General features: G+C 37.9%; 2 protein-coding genes across 3 annotated transcripts in view; both read left to right on the plus strand.

Annotated features, from left to right (window-relative positions):
- The window catches only part of LOC142339191 (ruvB-like 2), a 510,084-nt gene extending 504,124 nt beyond the window's left edge, over nucleotides 1-5,960 (plus strand). For both annotated transcript variants that reach the window (XM_075388995.1, XM_075388994.1), the window contains 4 exons: nucleotides 3,484-3,603; nucleotides 4,112-4,241; nucleotides 5,222-5,333; nucleotides 5,731-5,960. In XM_075388995.1, the coding sequence (XP_075245110.1) occupies nucleotides 3,484-3,603; nucleotides 4,112-4,241; nucleotides 5,222-5,333; nucleotides 5,731-5,762 (394 nt within the window). In that variant the 3' untranslated portion in view covers nucleotides 5,763-5,960. The remainder of the gene's footprint in view (nucleotides 1-3,483; nucleotides 3,604-4,111; nucleotides 4,242-5,221; nucleotides 5,334-5,730) is intronic.
- Nucleotides 5,961-21,371: 15,411 nt separating this feature from the next.
- Nucleotides 21,372-23,160, plus strand: LOC142339847 (MFS-type transporter SLC18B1-like). The gene has a single exon (XM_075390159.1). It carries the CDS (start codon nucleotides 21,476-21,478, stop codon nucleotides 22,796-22,798), a length of 1,323 nt encoding a protein of 440 aa, XP_075246274.1. The 5' UTR covers nucleotides 21,372-21,475; the 3' UTR covers nucleotides 22,799-23,160.
- The last annotated feature ends 458 nt before the right edge of the window (nucleotides 23,161-23,618 follow it).

The following is a 23,618-nucleotide window of genomic DNA, read 5'->3' on the forward strand; positions in this document are numbered from 1 at the left end:
TCTCTGTTTAGTCAATGAGAATTCTTTGAATTGTGCGTCAGGACTTGTCCTGCTATGTTTTTTATTTCGTCGTCGCGATTTTTGTTACGACCATATGACGTCACAACCACTTCAAATCTGCTTTTTGTTCATTCGTTCATGCAATTTCAACTGAAGTGCGTGTGTGACGTCCTTTTTCGCACTTAGTGGAGCGAGTTTTTTGTTCATTCGCGTGATTATATTTTTGGTCACACTTGACTTACGTCACTCTCAAAAATGACTCCCTCACTTTGAAATTGACTTTTATTTACTGTAATTCAAAGAGATAGGTCAAATGGGTGTGTGTGACTCTAAATGAAGGCTATTAGAGAGCAGCTAATAGAGGCAGCAACATTTATACAGATTTTAAATCAAAATATAACATATCAGCCTTCAATGAAAAGTCCAATTTTTTCGGTCGGTCTTTTTTACTGTTTTTTTTTGAGACTGCAGATCTACGAAGCTATTGCTGCTTTTTTCTGGCAATCTACCCGCTATGTTTATTAACTGCTCTCAAAGAAAGTTTGTTAGAACTTTTTTAGTCGTACGGGCCTTATGCGATTTTTTGCTTGACCAATTTTTCGTCGTACTCATTTGACTTTTTGTCCTCAAAAACGGGTTAAACACGTAACGCCAGGAAGTCATTTAGAGCTCTTAGGGCCTCTTGGCATCGGAGGCATAAATGCATTGATTCGTTGTGTGAAGCCCCCACACCTCCTTCCCCCACTTCACCCCTCCACTCGCATGAACCCCCCCCATCCCCACACCCTGCACATCGTTCCAACCGTAACCCACCGCGCCCGACACGCCCCCCCCCCACCCTCTCACCTACTCTTTCCGCTGCACTCGCCCCACACCCCTTCAATTAAACTAAATCTGGCTAAACCGCAGCTAGCTACGGATGAAGCCAACAGCCAACCACGCGCCAGTTGTTTTGGAGCAATTCCACCGAGTCCGTTGTTTACCTATTGTTTAAGCCAAGTTGAAGTTTCTTTTACGTAAATTTGTCGTCTCAGGGCTCAATCCTTTAGTGGTTTTTGTTTACCTAATGTAGCAAAATTATTTTCAGTTAATTAAAAATAGTAAACTGGATCTTAATAAATTGAAACGAAAAAGCTTGTGCGAGTCGTGCATTATAGAGTTTTCGAACAAATGTCTCAATATGTGCAAAAAATTTTGCATTGTTCTTAACGTTTTTCGTTATCAATGAACAACTGGAATCATTTTCTTCAAACCAGCTTGAGTAAGTTTTTAAAGATTTAGAAAAGTAGCCTAAACGTTAAAACCATTACGTCGATGTCAAACGGTGAATTCTTTCATTTACTTAGCAGAAAGTGACTACAGCCAAACGGAATTTTGGCTGAAGAAACAATGTTTTGGTTGAAGAAACGCTTGTTGCCAGCTGAAACAATTAAAGCTGATACTAGATTTTGTACGTTGTTGCCGTTTTATTTTGAACAAGCTTTACGATCTTTTTTTTTATTGAACTATGCTTAATATTATTAGCATTATACATTTAGCATTATGAATGAGAAAAGATTCAAATGTAATTTGAATGCCAAAGCTTCAGAAATTAAGAAAAAATATTTTCAGATGATTGCACAACACAGCATTTTTGATGAAAAACAAAACTGCATGCGACCAGGCTGGAGACTTAACGTTCTTTGAAAAAATTGAGTTTCGAATTAAGTGACAATAAAACAGAAGCACCGAAATTTAGATGTTGTCTGTTGGTTTCTTCTTGTACTTTGGATTTATCCACTGATAGTTTAATTATTGGATCGTCATGAAATCTCTGCCATTGTATTCGAGAGACAATTTTTTATGCGATAAAGCAAATTCAAAAATTGGCATCATAACAATAGAAATCAAGAAACTGTTGAAAAAAATCAGTTTTTCGCTCTCGATCAACATTGGTTTTTGTTGTTCTCATTTTCACGTATCTCGGTGTGGTCAAATAATGATGGTTTTAGCAAAAAAAAAATTTAACTGACCATAAAGATTTTGTGATCATGAAGATTGTGGCGTGATAGCCGAGAGGTAAGGTGTGTGATTCACACCCCCATGATTGAAAGTTCAATCACCTACATCCGTGAAGCTGTCTGTGTAAGGATGAGCTCTTACTTAACCATAGCTTTAGGTTGACCATAGCCTGACCAATGTTGGCTGCAATGATGGTACCACATGAAAGTTTCAGAAGCAAAAAAAGTGGCCATAGTCACCAAAAAAGTGGGGAATAATAAGAAAAGGGCAGCTGAGAACAGGCGGCAGTAGCCTAATGCTGTTCCGCTGCAATTATGCTGGAAACAAAATTATTATTAATTATTATTTTATTGATAGCTCAAAGTTTTGCAAAAAGATGAGGTTAAAGACTTTACAATTTCGTTCCTAACAAAATCATTTCGGTTTTTTTAATAGCAAATCTGTTGGTGAGTTCAAATCTGTTGTTGGTGCATTTTTTAGAAACAAGTTCTCTTCATAAAAAGAGTACATAGGAAATGTTTTAGGGAAGAGATCAAAAAAATTGTGGCAGAATTTGCATTTTGTCCTATTATAGTGGCCTATTTCGACCTATTTGTCCTATTTCGACCTATTATAGTGGCCTTTTTTTCACTTCGTCTGACAAAAATTTCACTTTACTTTAGTTGGCAGCTCGTTCAATTTTTCGCGAAAAATCTTTTTGACTTCTCTAGGTTAGTTACAGGTAAAATGGAACAGTTAACTGAGCTGACGCCTTCCCCCATGTTGAAAATGTTTACAGTTCCTGATTAATCTTCAATGCATTAGTTGTAGACAGTCTTAAAAGTCATTGGGTGAGACGAAAAGAAAGTTTTATGGGCGCCTAATAGCTCTCAACAAAGGTTTTTATCAATTATATTAGACCTGTGGTCTTATTGCGATTTTTCGCTTGACCCACTTGTCGACTCATTTGACTTTTCGTCTTCAAAAACAGACTGAACAAGTAACTCCCGTAAGGCAATAAGCGGCCGAGCAGCTCTCTTAGAGCCTCACGCCTTACCAGTCTCGAAGTATGTGATTGACCGAAACTGTTTTTAAAGACAATTTCATGGTGTGAAGATGGTTCTTAATCTTAAAATTTTGTCCCCCCACTCACTCACGCCCTCTCCACGCTAACCCCCTCCCCACTGCCAACACTCCTTCCGTCCACTCCCATTCTCCCCACTTCAATTCTCCTTCAGTTGGTGATTTGATGATTTGAACCCCCTCGTCCAGCCCTCCCCCTAACCCCACCCCCTCCCCCTCAAACCGTGTCCCCCCCCCCCTCACTCCACCCCCCCCTCTAATGCTGACATCCCTAAGCCTCAGCTGGATACTACCGAAGCCAACCGCTCACCGGTCGTTTGAGAGCAATTCGCGCAACGTTAGACGGTTATAGTTCCCCTTTTATTGTGTGAAAAACTCGAGTAACCTCTTCTAATGAAGTATGGGCGCATTTGTTTTTAGGATACGCGGAACAAGCTACAAAAGTCCACATGGTATTCCTATTGATCTTCTGGATCGGTTGCTGATTGTGGCCACAACACCCTACTCGGAGGCAGAACTCAAACAGATTTTAGTCATACGGTAAGCTGTGTATCCATTCAACTTTAATGCATCAAACCAAAAATACGATCATTTGATGTTAATATTGGATGGCTGGTTGAGTAACAGACCGATTCATCATTTTTCTTTTGTGAAAATGAGACTTTAATTAAAAATAATTGGTATTTTTGACGATTCGGTGAACTATAAAAAGTGAAATTGAAAAAAATTTAGATAAATAACGCTAGAATGGGCAAATTATAAATATTTTTTTGTTACCGGAGACATCGCCTGAAGCTCGCAAATATCGAAGAACTCATTTAAGATTATCATAGTTCTATTTTCTTTATTCATTACACTGTGGTAGAAAAACTGATGCTTGTTTTTGCTCAGTTTTTGGTTTTTAGTTAAATAAGAAGTAAGATTAGCCGTTAAATTTTATTTACATCATTACAAAGGTACAGAAATATCAGCTTATCAAATGTTTAAAAGGGGGGGTTCAAAGTTGTGTTTACTGCAGCGGTAGCATAATTCTGTTTTATGCTTGTAGATGTGAAGAGGAGGATGTGGAGATAAGTGATGATGCGGTTGAAATCCTGACCAAGATAGCACAGGAGGCATCCCTCAGATACGCCATACAACTTATCACTACTGCCAACCTCGTGTGCAGGAAGAGAAAGGTATTGTCTCACTATCCAACTCAAATTGAACAGTTCGAGTTAGCTTCAGACGTTATGAGAATTTCTAAGTCGGCACATACCGATTTGGTTATTCAACTGATTAATTGCTCTCGAACGAAGTTTCAAGCAATTATTAATAGCCCTGAAACGATAGCCACCGTAGTTTTTTCGACGACTGGAACACGAGTATTGGTTTTAAACAGTTTTTCCTGAAGTATGCTTGACTCGATCTTCGACTGTTCGTGACTTGAACGTAGACTTCTTTCTTTTCGAGCATTGTCTTCTGTATACTTCGAGCATTAAGAATGACGTTTAGAGTACTTGATGTGTTTCTATTGTTCAGTAATAGTAACATGTTGTAATATTGAAGGTGAAAAGGTCATCTTGAGAAGTTTTGGTCCCTAGCAGTCTGCCGTACACCTCCAGCTACCCATCAATTAAAATTTTTCCTGCATTTTTCAGAAACACTTCTATAATTTGGCAATTAAAATTTTTTGTTTTTCTAAGTTTCTGATTTAAAAACGGAGTTGTTATTGAACGACTCTTCGATCGGGCATTCCACTGGTTATGTTTTGCAACTCGACGTTTGCTCTAATTTGATGCCGATGTGGGTTTTCTGTATATTAAGCAAAATTTGTACTTTTGAGATAAATGTTTCAACTCTGGCCGTTTTAAGCTATGTAGTTACTTCAGTAGTTGAACCAGTCCTGAGAAACTCGCCAGGATATGTTAATTTTTTCAAGTACAAGTTTTTATTCTTACCTGACCAAAGTGGGGAGAATAAAAATAAACATTTCATGTGTCGAAAATTGAATTGGACGGTTGAAATGTGATTCATTAAACTGCTGATCTGTTGTATTGATAACCATAGTTATGTTAACCAAGTTAATTGTCGGTTATTGAATGGGTATGTGTCATTTCATAGCCGGCAAATCGGATGTGCGTTAACAAATGTAACGTATAAGATAATTATTTTGCAGGGCACGGAAGTGAGCATAGAGGACATTAAGCGTGTCTATTCTCTCTTCATTGACGAGGCCAGATCGACTGAATTTCTCAAGGAATACCATAAAGAGTTCATGTTCAATGAAGGTCAGTCACATACTAACTTCTGTCTCATGATTATATCAGTTTTGAAACTTTCTGATCGTAACTTTCTGCTTGTTTCTGTCGAATACATAAAAAGATGACTTAAGTTATAAAGTAAACTCATTAAATAAAATTTCAAGGCAAATGTACAGTAGTCAGCTCTTAGGTTGGGTTAGAGTTTTAGAATTCAACTTCAATTTTGGGCCGTATTAGTTTAATGAATAAGAGATAACTTGAAAATTAACTTGCTGCATCATTTAGCACTATTTAGAAAGAAAGGACGTTTATAAATTAGATTATAAACAGTTGCAAGTATTGAAAGGTAACAGAATCAAAATATTAAAGATTAGCTGCATTTGTAGCTTAGCCGCAAGTTTTAAAAGTAATAAATTGGTTTCAGACGAGGGCTACTCTCAAATGGAGACGAACTGAATTCCGAATGCAAAGAGATAATGGCACATTACGCGACCTCAACAAAACTGCCTTGCCAAAACTTGAAAAGACAAATGCTGAAACGAAACGACCGATTGAACTGATCCAAATGCGCTATCCATTGATCATGCTATCTGTGTACATAAGTAAATTTGTACTTTGTTTCCTTTTACTTCATCGAATATATATTCGTGCAAATCTTTTCGATTGCTCTCACAGGAAGTTTGCATTAATTATTTTAGTCCTGTAAGTATTTTCTATGATTTTCTTGCATAGATTAGTTGGACGTGCCAGTTTTCCGACCGCGCAAGACCATTTTCCGTCCGCGTAAGGCCAGTTTCCTCGCAAGACCAATTTTCCGTCGGACCAATTCTTAATTGATTTTCGACGCTTGATTTGATTTTGGCCAGACACATTTTTTTTCATTCAGAGTTTAAAGTAGTTATACTTAATTGACGGCTCTTTACTATTAAAAGCCCATTGGAAAGTGGGCCGAGATAGTTTAATTGCTCTCAATATTAGTCCTGTTGTCTTTTTTATGCGATTTTTCGCTTGATTGATTTTTCGTCTGACACATTTGACTTTTCGTCCCCAAAAACGGGATAAACAGGAAGCGCTTGGAGGGCTTTAAGTGGCCGAGCAGCTCTTCGAGCCTCACGCTTGACTGGTCTCTAAGTTTGCTGTTGACCAAAAATTTGTCGAGAATTTCATGGTGTGAAGGGTGGTTCTTAATCTTAAAAGTTTGACCCCGCTCTGACAACCCCACCAACTTCAGCGTCCACCCTCCTCCAATCCCGTGATTTGGACCCCACTTTCGTGCAGCTCTCACAATCCTACCCCCATCACTTGACCACTACGCTAACAACCACCTGAATAATCCCTTAGCCCCAAACGGTTACTACCGAAGCCCACCGCTCGCCAATCGCTTGAGAGCAATTCGTCCGACGTTAGTCGGTTATGTTTCAATTCAAGTTTTGTAGTAAGGAAAAAATCTGTAATAGAATCACGTGAAGCCTCCTCCCCACAGAAGCAGTGTTTGTATTCCACCAGCAACCTGTTTCAAAGCAATTCATTGGGTTTATCATTAGTTGGTAGTGTATTGAACTATTGACATCATACGACATAGTTTTGCTCGGTAGTTGGTTGCTGATTTTAGTTCGCAATGATATGTATATTCGCAAATGATATGTCTAGTTAATAGCCACCGTTGTTTTCAGTCGGTTCTTATTACGCTGCTACTTTTTTGAAATCAATTTACAAATCTGTTTCGCTTTACTCAAATTTGTCAATTTTTCGGCATTTTGCGTAAAATCGATTTCTCTATACTAGGTTTATTCGATCATGCTGCTCAAATTGCTTTTAAACAGCGGCTGTTCAGCTCATAAATGTTAACTGAACAGTCATTATCGAAACACCAAAGCAAAGATCGAAATGGATGGGATAAACGCCGAAGGCCCAGTATTTAAAGTTTTGTATTTAAAGATTTATAGATTTGTATTTAAAGTTTTTTTTATATTTAATGTCGATGAACGAGTCTGTTTTAAGTATTTATACTAGCCATTAAATTTTGTCATTAAAAAGCAGGTGTGTCTCACTACAAAATCCACTTGAAATAGAACGCACTTGTTCGATACCCCTATTGTTTCACTGAAATCAATAGCTGCTACTTGGTTTGGTTAATTTTTTAAAATAAAATTACACTTGCTAGCTTTTGGAATGAAGGTCCTCGCCAATATAAAATATTATTTGTGGAACAATAAAAGTTTTTACAACGAAATTTGAGTTGTAAGTTGATGAGAAAAATGGCTAAAGGGAGAAGCCATTTCACGCTTGAATACTTTTTGTATAAGCAAAGAGCTCCCAATTTGAAAATAATCACTATGTTTGTGACAACTAAGTATTGTGTGTTAATCACTATCACAACAAAGTTATCTTTGAAAATCTCAAGAGCAGATAAAAATAATTAAAAAACGAAGTGCCTCGAATCCATTGGTTCTCAGAACTTAATTTGATCTTTTTTAAGTTTCTTGTGTAAAATCAAGTTGAGAGGAATCTCGTTTGAGCTCTCTCTCTCTCTCTCTCTCTATCTCTCTCTCTCTCTCTCTCTCTCTCTCTCTCTCTCGCATCCCCGCCACTGCAACCTATCCACTGCAACTTCCTCTTGGCTGTTTCAATTTTCAGCTAGGAGAGTTTCCACAATCAGCAAAAAACTGCTCGATAATAACATAAATTAAACTAGGAAAACTTTTATAATTTAAAAGTGCACGCAAGATTGCGCTCAATCTTTTTTCTGAAGGTGTCCTTACAATTTATGTCGAAGGAAATTTCTCTCTCTAGGAGACAGGATTGCCCTAACACGCTGCTAGTCAAGACAAAATTGTCAGTCAGCTGAACAGTTTTTGGGCCTAAAAAGTGAGCTTGAATAACGATTTGTAAAGGCAAAAATGTTCTATTAAAAACTTGAAGCTGGTTAGCGCTTGGAACTGGTTGCCAGTCTTCAGAACGAATAAAAGCTACCCAATTATACAATGCAACAATTTTGTTGAATTTTTTTTACAAATCTCTAAGACTATTTTAGACTTGAAGATTATTTCACAAATAAAATTTTTACAAATCTGTTTTCAAGTTAACTTTTTAGTGCACTACTTAATCTTCAACGAACATCTATAGAACCAAAAAATTAAATGAAATAAAAATTTCCTTAATTATGCCTGTCACAGAGCAAATTGACCTAATGTTTAACCGAATAATGTGTGTCACAATTGCACTGTATGACAAAATCCTTGAAACAAGTTTGACAAGTTCTCTTGTGCATCATTTGAAAAAAAAATGTTTTGATCAAAATATATCAACATATGTTGACTGATACCAATATCAAACCTTTAGTATTTCCTCGTCTCCCGCTGCTGTTTGTTTTGAAACACACTTAGTGTGGGGAGGGAGAGGTTCAAGAACTTAATGCTGCATTGATTTTTTTCAATCAATTATGCCTGTTCTATATAATTGAAGAAGAAATATATGAGTGTTATCACTCAATAATATGGATCCCATTGTGTTCAGAATATATTAGTTTTGTCTCTTTTGGGTGAGGTATTCATTATTAAAATTTTTGTAAACTCTCTGTTTTTCACTGTTTTCGTTCATTTTTGATGCCAATTTTGGATAGATTGATACATTTAGTTTTTATCCAAAATGCTAATAAACTTATTTTTAGCAGTGATTTTTGTTCGCCAGGCTGTTTGTACAGAAAAAAATTTTATTGTACATGTCTAATTTTAAGCTGATTTTTGCTTTAGTAAGACAAGTTGGGCCCCATGTTTCTTTTCGAAGGAAAGACCACATACCTCTAAGAAGCTGCTGGATGTTCTCTTTCTTTAATTCCTCTGAATTTAGCCAATGATAAAGTATGTCGAGAAAACAATTTCGGAAAAGCGTTTTTTCCTATTTTTTTGAACACTTGTTCCCAGCCAATAGCGAAAAAAATCTACAGGAGCAAAAGCAACGTATTGGCGTAGCGTAATTACTATTTGGAAACAGTCGACGAGAACAGAAAAACAATATATTGTTTCAATTTTTGTCAACTTCATTTATGATCTCGTGTTTTTCCGCTACCAAAGTTTGCAGTTTTTACGGCCAAGAAGCTATCGCAGAATCTATGATGTAAATAGGTTCCAAAAATAAAACTGAAATTCAGCGTTTGACAAAAGTCAGTCACAGTTTTTCCAAGGATTAATTGATTCATTAAGCAGCTCAAACTTGCTTTTGCTGTCAGAGAAATCATAAGCGCATCTACTAATAGTGAATCGTTTGATATGAAGCTGGGAAAATTTTTCCTTGAATAATTCTATCTTTCAGTTCCTTATGGCAAGTGTGCCATCATAAAAAAATTTTTTCCAATTGTTTGTGGCTTGAGATATGTTTGTGGCGAGAGCGTATATATTGAATGATCTAAACCTTGAAACTTCAGTTTCAATGCCAAATGTGGATAAGTATTTAATATATTTCCGTATACATTTGCTTTTTAACTTCCTGATTAATTGCTCTCAAACGAAGTTTGTAGCAATTATATTAGCCCTGTCGGTCTTTTTTATGCGATTTTTCGCTTGATCGATTTTTTGTCTGACGCTTTTGACTTTTCGTCCTCAAAAACGGGATAAAAGGTAGTGCCCAGCGGGCATTAAGTGCTTTTAGAGCCTTTCAGCTCTGTTTCAGCTAAAAGTGTTCTGGAGACTTATACTTATGTTGTGAAGAACGGTTCTTAGAGGTTGACGACACCCCTCGGTTGCCCCCCCTTTTGCCCCCCACCGCGCTGTTGCCCCCACCCAAGTGTTGCCCACCCCCTCCCCCTCCCCATCAGAACCCCGGTGTACACCCCCCCCCCCCCCCCCCCCGCCTCCCGTGGCTACTGACGAACAACCGATCGCTAAAATCATGCAATTTTTTCAAGTTTTTTTTGAAAATTTTTTATAATTTTTTTGTGTTTTTTCACACTTAGGTGTCAAAAAATCTCCTTTAGGGTTTTATATTAGATTACTGCATAGTTTCTAGTGGCAGTGGATTGGTTTCAACATTTTAACAACACGAATTTTATCCTTTTTTTTTGACAAAACGTGCAAATTTTTCCAATTTTTTTTGACATTTGTTTTTCTTTGACTTCTTTCTGGACACAGGGGCCAGGAAACATCCTCATGGATTTGATAATAAGTTACTGAAACAATTTTTTTTGCCATGGAATAGCTTTCATTTTTTTAATTTGACAAATTTCTCATTTTTTCAAATAAAACTTCCATTTTTTTCAAGTTTTTGTTGGTTTTTAGGTTTCTCCAGCCTCAAGACTCGAGAAACCTCCTCTAGGGTTTAAAAGTAGGTATTGTATTTTTTCTAAAAGTAATGAATTGTTTTTCCAGATTTCAACACCACGAATTTCAGCATTTTTTTCTGACAAAACTTGCAATTTTTAAATTTTTTTAACATTTATTGTCAGATTATTATCGCTATTGTCAGTTTATTTGTCATTATTGTCATTTATTCAGGTTTTTCAGCTTAACAGAAAATCTCCGTTTGGGTTTGATAATAAGTTACTGAAAAATTTTTCTTGGCCATGGATTAGTTACTAGTTTTATCACAAATTATAGCAGTGTTTTTGCAACCTCTAATTTTTGAATTTTGTTTGTCATTTTCTTGGTTTCGCCAACCTCAACAGCCACATGACCTCCTCTAGAGTTTGAACTTAGGTTACTGCATAGCTTAGGTAATGGAAGGTTTTTCAAGATTTTAAGATCTGCATTTTTTAAAATTTTTTGCAATTTTTTAAGTTTTTTGAATTTTTGACTTTTTTAAATAATTTTTTCCGTCACCAGGGTCCTTGGGACCTCCTCCAAGGCTTCATGAAAAACTGTTGAATAGTTTCTAGATTCATAGAAATGTAGTCATTATTTAAATGACACCAGCTTTAGCACTTTTTTGATAAAATTTAATATACTTTTTTTAATTTTCTAAAAATGATTAGCATGTTCCATGTTTATGGATATTTTTGAGCCAGTAAAACTACTTAAAGCTTGAAATAGCGATACTGGATAGTCTCTTGAGACAATGAAATGGTTTTGAAGATTTTAATGTCTCGAATTTTTTCAAGATTTTGTTAAAATTTGAGATTTTTTAAAATTTTTGAGTGTTTTTGTCCTTTTCTGAGTTTATCTATCATTACTGGCCGACTAAGTTTTTCAAGTCTTGCAGATGGGTTACTCGACATAACTCAGGAGAGAAAAAATAGTTCGAACCTTTTCACTGCGAAATCTGGAAGCTTTCTTTTAAGTTTTGCAATATTTTGCAAATTTTTTGAATATCAGTTTTCTATTTGATTTGGTTACTAACAAAGCTAGAAAACCAAAGTTGGCGAGTCGATTCACGCTAGCGCTAGCTTCAACAAACCGTAGCTAGCTACTGACGAAGCCAACCGCTCGCCGGTCGTTTGAGAGCAATTCGCCCGACGGTTATTAGTCGGTTATGTTTTTCTGGTTGAGTTCGCTGTCACAGAATACTACTTTTTTAAAAGATAGTTGGCGGCTAGATAATAGCAAAATCTTCCTGTGGCTTAGTTTTCAGTGAAATTGATTTGCAAATTTGTTCAATTTTTTTTTCATTTTTGAATTTTTTTCAGGGTATTTTCATTGTTTGCAAAAACAAACTCAGCATTTTCCCTCAATATTTGCTTTATGTTTCTGCTTGTTTCATAACTATTCACTGAAGATGCGTAGGATAATGTTAACTTGTGGTGACAGGGGAAGATCCTGCGCGGCCCTCATTTAATTTATTTCGTTTGCAGTTTCTCTATTATTCTTTTTTTTCAGAAGTGTTAAAACAAAAAATACTTTGAAACTCGAGAAAAGGAGTCAGTAGGCGTATACATATAATGCGCTTTGTTTTGCGGACTCATTACATCCATTTAATTTGGCCAGTTTTGGATTTTCAAATTTCAGTTGGTTTTTCTCGTTGGGTAATATTGTAGGCACAATTGTGCTGCTGAAATGAAATAAAGAATCGTTTTGCAATTTGCTTGAGTGTTTTGTCAGGTTCTGCAAGCTGTACATGAATGAAATAAACATTTTCCCCAATGGAAGAATTCATTTTGACTGCGGATGTTTCCTATGAAAGGAAAAAAAAACTTAGTATTGATCTCCAGTTTTATTATTTGGTAAACACTAGGCTGTATAAATTTAAATTTTTTTACTGCTAGACACGTTTTATTAGTTCATTGCGGTATTAGAATTAAAATAGATATTTCTATCTCATAAAATTCTGTACAATGAGCGTTTGTCTTTACAAAAGGCAAGTTAGTTTAATGAATACTCTTTTCGTTTTTGTGAATCAATCAAATCGTCAATTAGAAAAAAAATCCTTTATGGTTTTGAATAGTAGGGATCCGAACAGTATGTGAAAACACACATTTGCGAGCCTCCTTTTTGATCTGACTGTTATTTCATAGTCACAGTCTTTCCGAATTCAATTCTTCATGATGTAGTCAGTCTTCACAAAACAATATATAGCAACGTGTTTCAGTATCTGTCATAGCAACAAGACGGCAAAGTCTTTTTGCTCAATTGACTAGAATCAGGCTATTTTTTATAATAGAGAACAAAGCCGGTCACCATTCTGTACATAGCCGTGCAAAAACCGAAAACTATTAAGTACAAACACACCGTATTTGACAGGTTCATTGATGAGGTTTAATGAAATTATATTAACTGCGCTTTTTCCGAGCTTTACGCGTAAATTGGAATGAATTCTGTCCGCAATTTATATACTTGAATCTAATTGGCCCAATTCTAAAAAAGACGCAATTTGATACATTTCTCGCTTTTGTTTATTTACTTAGTAACATCCTCCGGCCCAGAAAAACTTGTTGGTAGAATGGGTGCTAATTTACGAGCGGGCGGATGAGTGACCCAGTGGACGTGCGCAATACAGCGGATTGTGCGGCGCCAACGTAAATGTAACAAAGTTCAGTGATCCGAGCAGTAGAGTAAAAACCCATTGGGTTTGTCTCTTCAACTACCTAAACCAATTCACTGGTCTTTGGGTGTTGCTCAGCAGGCGTCAGCCATTTAGAACGTCTGTTTAGCGCCGGTACGTAATTTTTGACAAAACGTGACCAAAAAGCGTTAACTTACGACTGTTTGCGGTCGTGCCGTTTACGATGATCGAACTCGTCGACGCCAACGATTGACGGAATTGCTGATGTTTGGTTACCGAGTGGATATTGATAAGGTTTTATTGCGACTAGGTCGCAGGGGTCCGCGTTTACGGGTGTTCAGGGACGTGCGTTTAGTACGTATTCCTCGAGATAAGAAGTAGTGCTCAGAACTCTGTCAGTGAGGCGACGATAACCGAGGATGGTGTAAAGTATTTGCTTAAAATTACGTACCAGCCTCTCCCAGACGCCACCATGGTGTGGCTCACTGGGCGGTTTGAACCTTCATTTAATGCTTTTGTGGGCAAGTTCAGCGGCGATGTTTTTTGTGTTCCATTTTGAATACTCTCGCGGAGTTCTTTCACCGCACCAAAAAAGCTTGAACCATCATCGGACCAAATCGTTCAAGGTGTTCTTTGACGAGAGGCAAACCGCTCTATTTTTATATTCCCAGTAAACACGAATTAGCGTCTGTCCTCAATGGCCCGATTTCCACATGAACAGCGCGAGTAGTCAGAAAAGTGAACAGGAATCCCAAACTCTTCTCTATAGTATGACAAATGGTGACGTGAAGCGCTCCAGTTTAATCAACCCTGTTGTTTTCAAAGAGAAGTGATTGGTATGTAAGTCATTCTACTGGGAGGTCATCCATGTTGGGTTGAATAGTGGCAACGCGGAAAAAATCTACACATAACCCAGTTACATTTACTTGAACGCAGTGAGGATCGCAGTTTGAGGATGAAATAACTTTTCTGTACTTTATCCTGCAGATAGTCAACACCTTGATGGTGGTTTTTTTGTTAGTATGCCGTAGAAACAATTTTACAAACATATGGTGTGCGTCAAGAACAATAGGATATTTTACACCAAAATCAATTTCGAGCAACCGTTTGATGCGGCCAGTGGAATGGATTAGACCAATTTGTTCAACGAAGGGAGAAAATGGAGCAAAACGGATTGGTTTTCCAGATCCTTTCTTTCAGAGTTAAAAGACCCTCCTTGAACGACATACTGAAGATGACGTTCGGTTTTGTCGAGCTCAGTAGGATCTAATATACACCATTGGTATTAAAGTAGCATTCTTGGGAGGGCAACAACTAGAGTACACATCTTATTATCCGTAGCAAGATTTGATAAAAACAGACCTCATCAAATGGGTTTAGTTGCAGAGGCGGTTCCTTATTCGACTTAGTGGTAGATTCGGCCAAGGATGTGCTTGTATCACCACTTTCTTTGATTGCTATGCCGAGTTTTATGTTATTAACTACTTCAGAGTTAGGTTCGAACGGGAATTGCTTGGTTCGTAGGAGATCTGGACCGGTAACAACGCTAAATCTTTTTAAAACCTCAGCGTACATGTCACGAGTGCGTGCGTCTGCGGGGATGTTACTGGAGGCCACGTGGTCTCATTCGTGGACACTAGTGTAAACTAAAATTTCGCAAACACAGTTTGCAATAACAAATGGGTGCTTGCTTTTTGAGTTAAGCCACTGCAAGACAGTAGTGCTGTCACTCCTCACGAAAACTTTGTTTACATGTGCTGTAAAAATTTGACAGATGTCAACCGAGCGGCTAGTAGAGCAGCTTGCAGCTCTAGCTTGGGAACTGTCATTGCCTTCATAATTGGTACGCGCGCTTTTTCCATGAGAAAAATGAGCTATGTTTGTGCCCTGCTCGAAGTATTCACTAGAGCTCGTAGATGTGCAACAGCACTGAAGACTTCTTCCCAATTTTTGCCAAACTTTGTAGTTTCAGGTGTTCTAAGTTTCCTGAAAATAGCTCTTCGGTAGAGATTTCGGCAAGCTGCGATAGTTCCGCACTCAATTCGAGATACTTTTCAACAGTGCCTTTTGGTATCTTATCATCCAATACTGCCCAATGACACGCCAGATTTTCTTCAATGACAGTTGGATACCAACTCTAATTGGTGCCACTAGACCGATGCGATGAAATACCTTTAACAATTTGCTCAGTACGAAGCGTTGTGTTGAAGACTTGCAGTACAGAAGGTACCGCGACTCACAACTAGAGTGTCACTGTTGTGATCCTGTTTCAAACCACGCACATGCGGAGACTCCTCTTTAGTTAACACAATTATTTTTGGTTCCGTGTGCTCCGTTGATTTATCATTTTGATCAGCTAGGTTTGGTACATTGCTAACAAACTCAGTAAACTTGAACCCATCTATGTGAAGTAGATGCGCCAATTCCTCCGATCTAATGAGAATTCTCTTAGGGGATTCCACCGATCCTCAGGAGTTGTCCATGTAAAAGTTTTTAGGACGGCGTTGCTTGCTTCCGGGCACTGACGTATGTTGCCCCGGGTCATGCTTTGCAATGCATAAGTGGGCGAGTCTTTGGTCCCGAATACATTGCGCGTGTATTTGTACACTTAAAGGTTTTTTGTGTGGTCTCCCACTGCAAAAACGTAATGATGGCTGGTCACAGTCAGGGACACCAACTTGAAGGAACATACCATTGATATATGTTGACACGGCGAATTGGAGTTGACCAAACCTGAGTATTAGATGGATTAAGTTTTGGAGCAAGTCGGGGCCTTTGGGCAACGATTTTTTCAAAGAACAACCATGAAACTTTGCAGCACCGTTTAGTACACTACACACTTTCCCCACGTTGTTCGGGTTGATTACGGGGTGATGAGTTCCTTATAAGGCTGCTGCTCGATCAGTTGAGCGTGACGAACTATTTTCAAGGTCCTCATGTATGGTTTTGTTGTAATTTTCTTTAAATGTTGTGTCTCTTGTGACGAAAAGCAGTTGATCGCGAGCTGGATGTTATCTTTAGCCCACATTAAACCAATATTATCTTTGATCATTTTGAAAATTATTGTTTCCAAAAAAATAAATGCTCGCGAGCATCCTCCGAGGAACGTGGGTCAAGCTGCTGATGCACACCGCTCGATTCCATTTCATGCCATGACTTCTCCTGTCAAGCCAGTTCATAATCTTTTTCAACATTGGCTTTGAAATTAGTTGAGACTAAATTCGAACTTGGGGGAAGTGAGCTGCTCAGAACGCAACCTATAAGAAAAAAAACGGTGGGCCCTTTTCTTTGGCTGTGAAGTAATCTAACGGACGAATGCGTTGTAGACATCCTTTCGAAGTATCATCTCAAAGTCTCTTTAGCTGTATCCTACAGGAGTTAGGACGAAAGATGTGGGTACATTTCTTCACGTCTTTTATGTCGGAACCTACGTTTAAACTTTCATTAAATTGGGGACGCACAGTGAAAGCTTCGAAGTGTTGATCATTGTGAGCTGTCAAAGTCAATTGACCAGTATTTGTCAATTAATATTTCCTCTTTGATACCCATGACTGTCAATTCTAACGCGGTAACCTGCAAACCGAGTCTAACTGCGAGATTATTGACACACAGAAATTACCTCCAGCGATATCGCATAACACCAACGCCGTAGTTCTAGTTCCAGAAGAGTTATTCAGTTGTGATTCTGTCACCTGAAGGCGACTTTGTCCTCCGTGACAGAAGACAAAGGGGTGGTCTTGTTTAGTTGCTGCAGACCGGTAGACTTTTTACCACCACCTGCGTTTGACTTCGAATTTCTGATGTCGGTTGTTCCAGGTTTAGCTAAAAAACTGTTTCATGAAGTTGTGTTTCGTTCGGAATGTTACTTTGTGGCTGGATCGGATGTTGTGGAAACTAAGGGTTGGGCAGATGCAACTGACCAGGCATACTCGAACTTTTAGGTATCAAGTCTACAGCTGATTGATTCATGATATGAACTGACTTTGGATTTATTGAAAAGACTGGTAAAAATGTTGGGGTTCGGTGGTGCCATAGCAGGTGTCGGTAAACAGGGAGGACGCAGAGGTGGCTGATATGATGGGATTTCGACAATTTGTACGTCGTTTGGTGCTTGGTTCGCTGAGTTCATCGGACCAATGCTTGATTTAATTTTATCCCGCTCGATGCTTTGGTCACTGCCAGATTGTTGCAGTTGAGCATGGAAGTATTCCCTTTATAACGCCTCTTGCTGAGCAATAGAAATTGCAACTCATGCCTGTGTAAACTGAGATAGCATTTCAAGATGGTTTAGGTCACAGGCATAATTTCATGAGTTTTCAGGAGGAATAATAACGAAAATTTTTTGAACGGGAGGTTTGGGGGTTACTGAATACAAGACGAGAAAAAAACTCACACTTGCGGCAGTTAAGGAAATACCAGTTGGGAACGAATTTACCCAATCCTAAACAAAATTCTTTATCTATCTGAACCCCTGTCTTTAATTAAATTGTGTTCACTTCAATGGCGACTGAACAAGAAATGATTATTCAGCAGTTCGGCTTGATTTCGTTTAGCTACGGCAACAAGCAGGCGATGACCTTCCTTCAATTCTTGAATTGGCATCTGTTCCATTTGTAGTTCAAATTCCTTTCTCCGGATGGCAATATCTTGTTTTTGTTTAGCCATGCTCAAGGCAGCTCTTTCCTGTTTCTCGGGCTCTACGCGTTTTAGTTTTGCTATGAGAAAAACATGTTTACGCTGGCTAGACTATACTTTATTAACGTTGTTAGGCGTGAAATTCACTTAGACTGACCTTAGGTATTACTGCCCTCGCATATGGTGTCTTGGTCTGCAACTGAGTCAAAACAGCTTCTAGGGTTTTGCAAGATTTTATCGTTGTTCTGAGTTACATCATCCAACCATAGCTCAACGACTGGATAAAATGAATCTGGGATCTCTCTTCACTGGCCGAGTCAAAGAGTTCCTCGTTTTTCCCATCATGCACTAAATAGCTTCTTCAATTTCTCATGTAATTCGGGCATGATGGAAACGCCGGCAAACGAAGCACAACTGGACGGAAAACGAAACGAACGAAACGAAATTCAAAAAAATGTCGGGTGAGGAGCGCACAGCGAGGCGAGAATACTGATTGACAGGACGGAAACGTCAACCAGTTAGCTTGCGATGGAACGGGAGGACAGGCAAAAACGGGTAAAAAGCGAACAGGTAGCGAGCGAAGAGGAAGTACTCTGCTAGCAGCCCACAGCAACAAACTCAGTCAAACAAACTAGCTTTTACTCCAGAACAGAGGTAAGTCTCACCTTAGTAATAACCAAATCAAAACAACCAATCGCGATACTAACAATGTTAAACAAACTACAGCAAAATTTAAATAAAATACAATAGTGTATTTGTGGAATATAACAACCGGAAGAGTCAAGGAACAATCTAGCCGTAACTCCAGAGCAAACTTAAGTCAGAAACTAGAAGGTTACAATACCAAAGCGACCTACAATGATACAGTTAGACGGGGATATACAACAGTAAAATATATCATTCTACAACAGGAGAGCCGTTCAAAAATTTTAATTGAAAAAGTAAATAGAGAATTCACCCGTAACTTGTGAGTCCACTAAGTCACAACCTAGAAGGCTGCAAGACCAAAACAATTAACCAGCATACTAGCATAATCAACGTACGATAAAAACAGAAACACTCCTAATTACCTATGACAAAGAAACTTCATCGAAGGAATAAATGAAACGGGGAAAAAAATTTTGAACTCATAATGAAGGAAAACGGAACGATCAAATACGAAAGTGAAAAACAAAAGTTTGGGAGAGCGATGTTATTTTAAAAAACGGGAATTGTGAAGTTAAAGGAACAAAAACAAGTGGATTGTATGGTACGAAACGGGATATGAGAAGACTAATTGAAAAATTATTATTTTTATTGTTGCTTTTATGAGCCGGGGGTTGTGAGTTTTTTTCACACTTTTTTTCTACTCAGTGTATTGAGTTTCTTTCAGTTCACAAATTTTCTTTCTGAAAAATTATTTTTGACAAGATTGTCCAGTTTTTTTTACTTTTGTCCAATTGTTTCCTTCTATTGGGTCATTTTTATCTAATTTTTTAAATACGAACGATATTCCAGTAAACTGGACGGTTTTATGCATGAAAGCAAGGTTTATCAATCTTCGGTGTTCACTTTCTATTTTTTCCAGTTGCATCAAAATTGCCCAAAAAATTTTCAAATTGAACAAATGAGCTGTGTGGTCTCATTTTTATTTCGTTTTGTAAGTTCGTTTTTTTCCCGGGTTGAATTTTTCCGCCCAAAATGATGTAAGAGTGGGGCTGCAATGGGAGGATTTTTTAGGAAAATGCAGCTCAAAACTCTTACGTTTTTTTTGGCTGCATTGGGCTTCCAAGGGGGGTAAAATGGTGTAAGAGTTCGGGGGTAATTTCTCCATTTGTAATTACTAATTACTTGTTTCTCCGTTTGTAATTACTATACAATAGAACCAGGCTAATTTTTTTTGAAACTTTTAAAATTTGGTTAGAAAATTTGGGTAGAAAAATTCCGCTTGAGAGTTCGGTGCTTTTCTCGTCTAATCTTCCTCGTCTAGTTTATCAACTTGCAGTTGCCAAAGATTATAAGATTGGGTGAGTCTTACAGATTTTTTGGATTGACTCTAAGGTGTTTGCAGCTCCCCTAACATCGGTTTCAATCCGTTGTTGTACTGTGTGATAACCTCAGTCGGGAAAACCCAAGAGCCTTGGAAGAAGTGATGGAGGCAGGTATAACTGGGAAATATGATGAAGCGTCTGACGTGTTGCATGTTGCAGACTCATTTCAATTTTGATACCCGGTGTTTGTGCGTCTCCGATTTTATTTATTCTCCTCTAGCCCTGTAAGATCTTTCAGGAGCTTGGGGATCATCTGGGTTCTTAGCAAGGTGGAACTTGAGGAGTCATCTTCCTGCAGGCTTTACTGAGCTCCTGCTCAGTAGGCTGCACGCCCAACAGATCGTAGAACTTGGTCTCTTTTACCAAGCTGATGCTGATTCAAGCGACACGGACAACAACTGATACAATAGCAAAGAGTTCGTGTGACAGACGTTTCGTTTAAATAGCCTTTTTTATGTGAAAACACGTGAAGTGGCGCAAAAGCTGCTAGCTACAACTTATCTTTTTAATCAGCTTATCAGAGCAATTGGGATAAAAGGTAATAATAGTTTTTCCATACTAAAGGTGGCTCAGAAAGGGGCGACACCATAATAATGGTGGAAACACCTTTGCTGAATTCAGTTCTTCATGATATAGTCAGTGTACAAAAAACGATACGAAGCGACGTGTTTCAGTATCTGTCATAAAAACAAGTGTTCTTAGAGGGCAAAGTCTTTTATGCTCAATGGGCTAATACCAGTCTATTTTTGATACTTGAGATCAAAGCCGTCACCATTCTGTAGAAAACCGTGCAGAAAACCGGAAATTATTAGCAACAAATACGCGCCCTATTTGATAGGCTTTTTTGACTAAGTTTAATGAAATTATGTTTTTTGCACTTTTTCCGAGCTTTACACGTAAATTGGAATGATTTCCGTACGTATTTTAAGTACATGAATCTGATTGGCCGAGAAAAAAGACGATTTTTGATACATTTCTCGCCTACGTTAATTTACTTAGTAGCATTTCAAATATTTTCTTTTTAAATTTGAATTTCATTCTTGTCACATTGAAATCAACTGACTTTTTTTAGAAGAGATAATAATGATTTATAGTTGCTTCATAGATTCAAAGAAATGCTGAAAGTTGTTCCCAGATTGTGACATGGAAAAATTGTTTGCATTAAGGGAAGAAAGTTTAAAGATGTCGTCAATGAAGAATGAGTTTCGACTTTTTCGGATTTATATTTACTGTTTTCCCAGTCAGGGTCTGAGAGCTGTATTTTTTTGTTTCTCATCAGCTTCAAACAGGTCTCAATTTGTACTTTAATATGTGGGCAGACGAAATACTTTGATCTCAAATATTTGACGCAATTCATCAAATTGAAGGCATACCAAAATATTTTAAATTACTGGAACCAAGATTTTGGACAATTGTCTATACTGCGCGTTCATTGGCATTTCAAAATAGAGTGATTCACCTTTGCTTTGTTTGTATGCCAGATCAACAAGGTTGTTCATTTTACTTTCTTATATTGTTTCAACTTAAGTTCACAAGCCAAAATATTTCAGCAATTTCGATTCCAACTCGAAGAAAATGGCTTCAAAGCAACGTAGACTAATTGCTCTAAGCTTGGGTTTAAGTCTTTATATTTTTACCGGACTAAATGACACGTTTTGGACATCATTTTTCCCTACTGAAATGGAAAAGAAAGGCATTTCCAAGACAACAGTGGGGAATATTGCATCAGCTTATGATTTAGCCGGATTGATATCATCCATATTTATGTTGTTTATCCAGGACGAAAACATGCGTCTTTTCATGTTTTGCTCCGGTTCTGTAGTCGTTGGTGTCGGCTGTATGTCTTTCGGCCAACTGATACACGGACCATCAGGTTTAACATTTATAACTATGAGTTTTATAACCAGATGCGTTATGGGGTGTGGGTCCACGTTGCTATGGTGTTCAGGAGCTACAGTTTTGATAGCGTTGTTCCCCCAACATACTGGCAGAATCTGCAGTTTGTTCGAATCGGCTGCCAGTTTGGGCGCAATAATTGGAGCCCCGATCGGAAGTTTATTATTTGCCCTGGGGGGTTACCCTTTACCCTTCTGGGTAGTTGGTTGGATTCAAATAGTGCTTCCTCTTTTTTGTTTCCTTGGTTATCCTGCTCGGGTTAGTAATGGTTATGAGAAAATTATAAATTCGAAAGACGAGGGGGAGCAAAAACCAACAGGAGGCGTATTGTCGTTTATTTTGAACCCGGGCGTTTTATGCGTAGCTTTCGCGGCAATTGTAACAGTTTCGTCGTTCGGCTTTTTCAACGTGGCGTTTTCACCCCATTTGGAGCAACAGTTTGATATTGGAAGCGGCCGTGTAGGGTTATTTTTTCTATCTTTCACCGTTTCAAGGCTTGCAATTGCGCCATTTTTCGGATACTACATTGACAAGGGTTACAGCGGGTTAATTTTCATCACATTTGGCTGTTTTCTCAGTGCGATTTGTTTCGCAATTCTCGCTCTATCGAATCAAGTTTCAATTCTCAAAAATATCATCAGCCTCGAAGTTATTCTCGGAATTATTGGGTTGAGCTCGACTGCTGCATTTTTGCCAATAATTGTTCTGTTCCAGAAAGTTTATTTGAGACAAAGGCCAGAATGCGTGGGAGTTGTGGACAGTTTTGCGGCTACAATGAGCAACTTGTGCTACACTAGTGGTTTAATTCTGGGCCAGAGCATAATCGGAGGATCAATTTTTGAGTATTTTGGCTTTTTCAACAGTTGTATGGTCGAAGCAATCATTTGTGGAGTCGCTACAGTTCTTGCAGGAGTCTATTTGGCTAAAAATGAACTCATTATTGTTAAGAATAACCGCGTAGCTAAAGAAGACCCGGAAAAGTATCAAAACGCTGACGATTGATGGGGAAAAAGTGTAAAAAAAGTTTAGTTCAGCAATCATTTCATTTATTCTTTGGAGGTTGTCCTGACTAACAAACCGATGTCACAATTTCCAATGTGTCAAATTACCCAAAATTTGCTCAAAATTTCAATCTGTAGTACAAATTGTTAGGAAATCTACGCAACGAAATTATACCTAAGTGATATAACGCATAATAATACTTTCAACGGTGCATCAATGGCCTGTGGGTCCTCATATGAAAACATTACAATCGAACAAGAGATCAATTTTACATGAAGAATATTTGTTTATAATACCAAATGATACTTTTAATTTAGATTATTGTATGAAAAAATTAGGAAGAATCAATTATATTAATATTATTTTCGCATTGGGCATTTGGCACTTAAAGCATTTTGACATTGAGTGAAATGACATGTAATCTCCCAGAGACGTATCTCAATTTAATTATTGAAAATATTATATCAACAAGGCGGCTCGGTAATGTGCGTACGCACATAAGGTTCCGACCCCGCTCATCCACATTCTTGAGTTAATTGGCTACCAAATGATGAAGAGTTAGAAAACCTTCAACAACATACATATCAATCATTAAACAACCAATGGAATACAATAATGCCAACCTAGTGGGCCGATGAACGTTGTTGTTAATAGGACAACTAGAAAGGACAATAATAAATATCAAACAACAAACATTATTTACGATCAAAAATCGGTGGCTATAATAAATAAAATCATAACAAAATCAAACTCGCATCAGATAAAACCTGAACGAAACAATTTGACCTATACTTCATTAGAAAAGATATGAGACCTGTCC

The sequence above is a fragment of the Convolutriloba macropyga genome, chromosome 5 (assembly GCF_964194025.1).
Source record: "Convolutriloba macropyga chromosome 5, txConMacr16.3, whole genome shotgun sequence".
NCBI lineage: Eukaryota > Metazoa > Xenacoelomorpha > Acoela > Convolutidae > Convolutriloba > Convolutriloba macropyga.